At 46.7% G+C, this 8,783-nt stretch overlaps 1 protein-coding gene across 1 annotated transcript in view; it reads left to right on the top strand.

The window, feature by feature from the left end:
- Positions 1 to 1,746: 1,746 nt before the first annotated feature.
- The window catches only part of LOC137536964 (zinc finger protein 605-like), a 37,077-nt gene continuing 30,040 nt past the window's right edge, over positions 1,747 to 8,783 (top strand). The window contains exons 1-4 of the mRNA XM_068259129.1: positions 1,747 to 1,834; positions 2,958 to 3,137; positions 3,254 to 3,351; positions 3,458 to 3,734. Of these exons, the coding sequence (XP_068115230.1) occupies positions 1,747 to 1,834; positions 2,958 to 3,137; positions 3,254 to 3,351; positions 3,458 to 3,734 (643 nt within the window). The remainder of the gene's footprint in view (positions 1,835 to 2,957; positions 3,138 to 3,253; positions 3,352 to 3,457; positions 3,735 to 8,783) is intronic.

The following is an 8,783-nucleotide window of genomic DNA, read 5'->3' as shown; positions in this document are numbered from 1 at the left end:
GTCTTGTTTCTTGGGGGAGAGCATGGCGGGGTAATCTGCCCTGAGGAGAGCAAGAGGATGAATTATTGCAGAAATAATTGCCATGTGCTGCCCTGATGGTCCTGCAGTAAAGCCTTATGTCAGCATGATAGGGCCTCTTGTCAGCTCCTTCATTAGCCTGTTCAGAGGGAACATCTGTGTATTCCTGGGAGGTAAGTACAGAATGCAGATAAGAAAATTTGAAGTGAGTAAGATATTATAAGATTACATTTCTAACGTGGATTAAAAGAAGAGGGGAAATAAATAATTGTAGAATTAACAAAAGGGGGTGCAGAAATGTTATAATAACCATAATAGGGAAAAGGAACACAGGTTTCACAGGCACCACTGTAGTAAATTATAGCTTCTTTATTGGTCACATCAGACAAGGCAGAGGGTACAACGACAGACCGCTGTTTCCAGCAACCTAGCTCTTTATCAAGTTGTTCAACACTGCATAAAATATTTTATGCAGTGTTGAACAACTTGATAAAGAGCTAGGTTGCTCAAAACAGCGGTCTGTCGTTGTACCCTCTGCCTTGTCTGATGTGACCAATAAAAAAGCTATAATTTACTACAGTGGTGCCTGCGAAACCTGTGTTCCTGTAACTTATGGCTCCAGTGGTGTGGAAAGCCGATTGCCTGGGCACACTATCTCTTATACATGGATGCTGTCCCAACCACAATTCTTGGATTCCATAATAGGCAAAAGATACTTTAGAAGTAATAGAAGAGAACGGCAGAACATATTTTAGGATTATATATTTAGGATAATATATTTTATTATTAAGAGGGCAGGACTTTTTTTTTTTAATTATGGGGGAGGGGGCAAATTATTTTAACATTACTAGAATACAAGATGACAAATAATTTTAGTATTAGAGTGACATCAAAGAGGGCATAAATTATTTGGTACTTGTGTATTATCCCGTCTAGCAGAATGGGCTCGGCAGTTAGACAGGCTGGAAAAGTGTGCACTGTGCTTCTTGAGCAGCTGATTCACCACAGATCAGCTGCTCCGTTCCATTCAGCTTTCCTCACTGTGCAGTGTTGTAGCCCGTCCAGAAGTCACAGCACTTGTCTGTGTAAGATGTGAGTAGAGGGGCTGTACAGCACACTGAATGCAGTTGACCTCCGCTCCATAGACAGCAGCCGCTGATCCCCGCTTAGGTAAGCTCTCCCCTGGTGGGCTGTGATAAGGGGCGAGACCCTTTTATAGACAAGCTGTATGATAGTGAGCAGATTGCTGCAGGGCACAGCGCTGTACATAGCAGGGGGTGTGAGGTGGTTCACCTTGTGCTGGTGCTCAGCAAGTCCTCTTCCCTGTAATGTGATTAGGCAGAGTTGGTATGCCGCTAGAATCACTTGTAATTTCCCTCCTCCAGGCTGGGAAGGCTTCATGCCTCTTTTATTATTGCCCTCTATTGTTCTGCGGTCTGATCGCTGACGGAAAAGCCAACACAGCACAGTGAGGAAAGCTGTGTGGAGCAGGGCAGCTGATCTGTGGTGAATCAGCTGCTCAAGAAGCACAGTGCACACTTTTCCAGCCTGTCTAGCTGCCGAGCCCGTTCTGCTAGACGGGATAATACACAAGTACCAATTATTTTATTACTAATAATGTGAGATATTTCAGGCCTTCACACTGAAGTCATGTTGGCTGCAGTTCCTCTATTGTCCATGTGGTGGCAGGCTTATATAATTTTAATTCGAACGCAAAAATAGGAAGTTATGGAGCAAAGGCAGGAAGTTGAATTTAAAAGGGAAGAAGAGAGGACGAGGGAGGGACATTGCAAGGACTGGCAGCAGAGCTGCGGAGGTGAGATATATTTTATGTTTACGTCCAGTATCCTCCACTCCGTGACCTCTCTCCCGTCACCACCAGCTGCTACTATTTATACAGAGATCATCAATCCCTTCCCATCAGTCTGTACCACAGGAGCTTACACTCCAATGTCCTCAGCATGCTCGCACACTATTATTATTATATGATATATTCCACAGCTCTGTACAGAGATCACTGATCCCGTCCCCTTATCTCTGCACCACAGGGGCTTACATTCTAATGTCCTCTCCACTGCCACAGACTATTATTATTATTATACATTTATATAGCTCTGACATATTCCACAGTACTGTACAGAGATCGCGGATCCATTTCCATCAGTCTCTGCACCAGAGGAGCTTACACGCTAATGTCCTTACCACGGTCACACACTATTATTATTATACATTTATACAGCACTGACATATTCCACAGTCTGTTCAGAGATCACTGAGCCATTCCCATCAGCCTCTGCACCAGAGGAGCTTACACTCTGTCAGTTGACACCCATAAGACCAACTACAGATTTATTTTTCAGTTTATCAGTTGAAAAAGCTGTCTCCAGCCCCCCTCCCCCATTTGAATACAATTACATGCCCCCCTGCCAGGTAATCGTGATTGGGCAGGGGCGGTGTTGTGCTGACAGCTTAGCCTCAGTCCATAGATGCAAGCTGAGCAAGGCTGGGGATTACTAGCGACGAGTGCTGCCCATAATATGGCGGCCACCCCAGAGATGACATATGGGGCACCCAAGCCAGGCACATGGTAGCACTCAGGCGGGGATTTAAAACAGCCGGGCAGCCCGCCCACCTAATTACTCCTGGGGAGAACCCTGATAGTTCTGAAAAAGTAGTAGACCCGTCTTCAGATCAGAACATTGAGACTTTATTATGCAGAACACATTTTGTGGAAGGGAGACACACTTCTCCAGGTCAACTGTGCTTGCAAGCACTTTGCAAACATACTATGATAAAGTACAAGTAAAGAAACATATATGATGATAGAAATATGTCAACTGAACATGTGGTTTGGGGGTAATGGTCCATCTACCTGCTGAAGTATTCTGTACTTTATTACAAACCCTGTCCCTGTTCCATGTCTCGCTGTGCCATTGCAGGAGGAGGGGATCTGGAAGGAGAGAAGGATCAGAACAAGAACATGGTAAGGAAGGATGCGAAGGGCTGTAAGGTAGAGAAGAAAGAGGAAGATGTGGTGGAGGAGGGGCAGTGTATAGAAGCACACAAGGAGCTCTACAAGGACACCATGATGGAGAATCAGCCGCCCCTCACATCACCGGGTAAGAGACTTTCATTTCTTGTAAAGGAGAGAGCAGTATGTAGGGTCCACTGAAACCCCCCATCATGTGATAAATACATATCAACAATGTACTCAGTCAGTGTGTGTTTCCTACAGATGGATCCAGTAACAGAAACCCACCAGAGAGATGTACAGGTCCTCTTTGTTCTTGGGATTGTCCACAGGAAGATCTCACCACCCCCCACCATTATCAGGTAGGTGGAACTTGATATCTAGAGCTAGAAGTGACTTCAGACAATCTGAGGTTATGTTCTTCACCTGGAAGATTTTATTTTCAGCTTTATTATTTTGTGTATTTAGGCAAAAGAGCTGAGATACGTGAAGCCTGAGGAAGAAGAGACATATGTGATGGGTGTTCAGCAGTCTATGGAGGAGGGGGACACGATGAGGACAATTAAAGAGGAAGAAGAGGAGATCTATGAGGGTTATGATCAGCAGTCTATGGAGGAGGGTGACATCATGACGTTAATTATAAAGGAGGAAGAAGAGACGTATGTGATGAGTGATCAGCAGTCTACAGAGGAGGCTGACGGCATGAGGACAGTTAAAGAGGAAGAAGAAGACCTAAAAAACTGGGGTAAATCTCATTTTCTAAAATTTATTATCTATCAAATATGTGCACACTGGACAATGTACTGGTGACATTAAGTCAATGACTGAGGAAGGTTGCTGTAAAGGAATGTCGCCTGTGAGGGATCATTGCCCAATTTCTCAGGTGATAGTGCAGGGCCAACACTACAGATATATTGCTAGTGACATGTTCTGTTGCTATGGGGGTGGTTGGAAGGTAGGTTTGGCATACAATTGACATCACGCGGTGATGGGGTAAGTGGAAAGAATAATGCACCCGGCCAGTGATTGGGGACACTTTAAATATCTAGACGTACATTAAGAAATACTGGAATATATAGTATAGTCTAGAGAGTATACTCTCTAGACTCACTCCCATCCCTCTCCACCACCGCACCATCCTCCCATCAGCCTGCTCTTCAACTAGCCAGAACCGTTCTCCCTCAACTAACCAGAACCGTCCCTTAAGCATGTCTGCACGGCAGATCTACATATTTACTGCGAACAAGGTTTTTCTCTGTTGTGTATCACCACTGTACTACATTATGTTTGATGTATGCTACCTGTTATCTCTGTTGCCTGTCCTTTTCTGTACCTGCTTGTGCCAAGCCCAATTCCGAGCACGACCAAGTCGTGCTTGGCGATAAATAAAATGATTCTGATTTCTAAATGTGGATGTCTTAGCCATTAACGTCATGGAGAACTAAGGCCACTAAGACTAAGACCACCACTGCAGTGGGCTAAAGAGAATTAAAATACCCCATTACTGAAAAATAATATGCTAAGTACAATATTGCCTTCATAAAACAAAAGGCGTTCGCGAACCTCCGCAAACGTTCCGCAGTGTTCTCCCCAGAATTTTTTTCCAGCCGGGTGCCATGAAATAGTAGCCGGGTGGCATGAAAAAGTAGCCGGGTGGGTTGAGATGAAAATGCAGGGCAACTCTGCTTACAGCATAGGAGGAGGTAGGAGGTGAGCCGATGACAGCCGGGTGGTCACCAAATCTAGCCGGGTGGAGCACCCGGCTAAAAGAGCCTGGGGAGAACACTGCGTTCGCGAACTTACGAACTTTCGCGAACCGCAATAGACTTCAATAGGGAGGCGAACTTTGAAAACTAGAAACATTTATGCTGGCCACAAAAGTGATGGAAAAGATGTTTCAAGGGGTCTAACATCTGAGTTTTTGCATGGATGAGTGGGATAGACGCCAAAAGTCCCGGGGAAAAATCTGGATTTGACGCAAAGCAGCGTTTTAAGGGCAGAAATCACATTGCATGCTAAATTGGAGGCCTAAAGTACTTTAAAACATCTTGCAAGTGTATACGTCAATCAGGGAGTGTAATTAATTAACTGCTTCACACTGACACACCAAACTCAATGTGTAACGCACCGCAAACAGCTGTTTGTGTTGTGACGGCCATGCTGGACTGGTGCGCACCATGGCGAGAGTGCAGGCGATAGTGGTTTTCAAGCCCATATGGTCGCCAGGCTGAGGTAGCTCAATGACAGAACAACAGTGACTGTCCAGCTGATCGAATTTGGTCTGGTGTGCTACCCCCCGAGACACACATATAGCCGGCGGTCATTGCTTCATTGCGGTACGCAAGCCCCTTCACCGCGGCAAAGTAATGATCACGAAGGGGAATTGACACATGTACATGCCTTTTATTTTGTTGTTGCAGCCGCCCGCAATGCAGCCAGAAAAATTAGGCAGGCATGTACACGCACCAGAAAAATTATTATAGCGGCCGCTGCTAGCAGCGTCCTTCAAAATTCAGGAATCCGCCTGGAGTCCTGGACCCTGTTTTTGGAAGGCCTCAGAGTCCACCAGCTGGTATGGTATCAGCTGGCGGGATAACAGTTCTGCCAAGCCAGCTGTGAGACGCCGGGCAAGGGGGTGACTGGCAGACATTGGCATTATTCCGCTCAAAGATTGCCCTCATGGACACCTGGCTGTTGCTGTGGGCAGAGGAGCAGGAACCGCTCAAGGTGAGAGGCGGAGTGGAGGAGGTTGGCTGTGATTGTGAAGGTGCAAGGGAGAAAGCGGCTGAAGATGATGCACCTGAAGGAGGAAAAGGAGAAGGAGGGTGGCTTTGCTTTTGTGTGCTGCTTTTGCTCAGGTGGTCTTCCCATTGCAGTTTGTGCCTTTTCAGCATGTGCCTTCATAAGGCAGTTGTTCCTACGTGGGTGTTGGCCTTTCCACGGCTCAATTTTTGGTGGCAGAGAGTACAGATGGCATTGCTCTGATCTTTGGCATACACACTAAAAAATTTCCACACCACTGAGCCACCCTGGGGTGTGGGCACTATGGTGGCGTCAGCAGCTGACGTTGAAGGGCATGTTGGCTGGGTGTACATTATTATTATTATTATTATTATTATTATTTATTAGATTTATATAGCTAACATATTACGCAGCACTGTACAATAAATAAGGTTACAGACAATGATAACAGGGGTGACAGAACAATACAGGTAATAGCAAAAAGATACACAACACAATGCAGACAGTAGTACAATGCCAGATTATAAACTGGAGTGGTAGTGGTAACAAGTTCCAAATACATAGGTGGCGATACATGGCACCGGACACTGCCACCAGCTGTTTCTGACGACGAGCTCCCCCTGCTTCTTTCAGCAACTCGTCTCCTCCTACTCCTCTCTGACTCCCCCTCTGAACTGTCCCCTTGGTCATCGTGTCTCTTAGTATCCCATGTGGCATCCATGGCAGTATCATCATCATAATCATCCTCCAAAGCTTCGCTTGTATCAGACACCTCCAAAACTGCACCAACAGCAGGTACTTAATCATCCACCTCCTCACACCTTACGTCCATAGTGTTGCATAACTCAGACATATGAGGTGGTGTAAATTGCTTAGTGCCTACATCTTGTAACAATAATGGCTGTGAATCAGTGATTTCCCCACCAAATACCTCCTGCAAAGTGTAAAATGTAGCGGATGTGGTACTTGGAGTAGCGCTGGTGGCTGCGGAAGATGAGGTGTTCTGTGTTAAATAGTCAACCACGTCCTGACAATCTTGGGAGTTGATGGGACGTGCCTTCTTCTGAGCACTGTACTTTGGACCAGGGACGCACGAAATCACATCAGCACGACCTCGAACAGACCTGCCAGGTGGCCTGCCTCTAGGTCTGCCCTTGCCTCTGCCTCTACCTGTTTTGTCCATATCGGGGTCGATGAAGTGAAAGGTATGCACTGACTTGACTAATACAATGTGCAGTCACACAGTTGCAGTGAAAGGTAGTAGTGACTGGTATTACAATACATTGTGCAGCTGTCACACAGGTGCAGTTAACAGGTATGCACGGACTGGTATACTAAACAGCGTGCGGTCACACAGGTGCAGTGAACAGGTAGCAGTGACTGGTATTACAATACAATGTGCAGCTGTCACACAGGTGCAGTGTACATGTATGCAGGGACTGGTATTACAATACAATGTGCAGCTGTCACACAGGTGCAGTTAACAGGTATGCACGGACTGGTATACTAAACAGCGTGCAGTCACACAGGTGCAGTGAACAGGTATGCAGGGATTGGTATTACAAATGTGCACCTGTCACACACAGGTACCGTGAACAATTGCAATGACTGGTGGTATATTACACTGCTTGCGCTCACGTAGGTAGGTAGGTGCACTGAACAGCGAACAGGTGCAGTGATTGGAATTACAAATGTGCATCTGCCTGTCACACACACACACAGGTACCCTGAACAGGTGCAATGACTGGTGGTATTAACAATGCGTGCGCAGACGTAGGTATAGGTAGGTAGGTGCACTGAACAGTGAACAGGTGCAGTGATTGGAATTACAAATGTGCAGCTGCCTGTCACACACACACAGGTACCCTGAACAGGTGCAATGACTGGTGGTATTAACAATGTGTGCGCTCACGTAGGTATAGGTAGGTAGGTGCACTGAACAGTGAACAGGTGCAGTGATTGGGATTACAAATGTGCAGCTGCCTGTCGCACACACAGGTAGTCGCTGAATGTGCTGGGCCTGGCAGTGGCACAGTAGGAATTACCAAGGCTGTCTATGCAACACAAGTGTCTGTGGGACACACACACACACAAAAAATAGATCACAAGAACAAGATTAGCTCTCAAGAGCTGTTGATGGGTGCTTTTTTAGCAATAGGAATCAGCAAGGAGCAAGCTAACAAGCCTACAAGAGCCTAACTAAGCTTTCCCTATAGCTCTCTCTGCAACAGCTCTCCCTTCTCTAATTACTGCAGGCACACGAGTGAGTCCAATGCCTGTTGCTGCCTGCCTTTTATAAGGGGGGGGGGGGGTTCCAGCAGGGAGTGTAGCACCTATACACTGGCTAGTCTATACTGTGGCACCTATACACTGGCTAACCTGTCCTGTGGCACCTATAGCTGGCTGTATAGCTATAGTGTCATTGTGACATCACTTCCTGGCGGCCAGCGTTACTAGGCAACACTCATTGCCTCTTCCCTGCGGCTAACCACGCAGCAATACAATGCGGTGAGGCCGAATGTAATCAGAAAGTACTTGAGGAGGGGGCAGCAAGAGGAGGAGGGGGAAGGGAGCGGAGTAGGTAACAGCAGCGGCGAGGGGGATCTGGAGGCTGCGGCACCTATACACTGGTTAACCTGTACTGTGGAACCTATACACTGGCTAACCTGTACTGTGGAACCTATACACAGGCTAACATGTACTGTGGCACCTATGCACTGGCTAACCTATACTGTGGCACCTTTACACTGGTTAACCTCTCCTGTGGCACCTATACACTGGTTAACCTGTCTTGTAGCACCTATACACTTGCTAACCTGTCCTGTGGCAGCTATACACTTGCTAACCTGTCCTGTGGCAGCTATACACTGGCTAACCTGTCCTGTGGCAGCTATACACTGGCTAACCTGTCCTGTGGCAGCTATACACTGGCTAACCTGTCCTGTGGCAGCTATACACTGGCTAACCTGTCCTGTGGCAGCTATACACTGGCTAACCTGTCCTGTGGCAGCTATACACTGGCTAACCTGTCCTGTGGCAGCTATACACTGGC

The sequence above is a fragment of the Hyperolius riggenbachi genome, chromosome 10, assembly GCF_040937935.1.
Source record: "Hyperolius riggenbachi isolate aHypRig1 chromosome 10, aHypRig1.pri, whole genome shotgun sequence".
NCBI classification, from domain to species: domain Eukaryota; kingdom Metazoa; phylum Chordata; class Amphibia; order Anura; family Hyperoliidae; genus Hyperolius; species Hyperolius riggenbachi.
The sequence above is the reverse complement of the archived record's forward strand: the minus strand, read 5'-3'. Positions and strand labels throughout refer to the sequence as shown.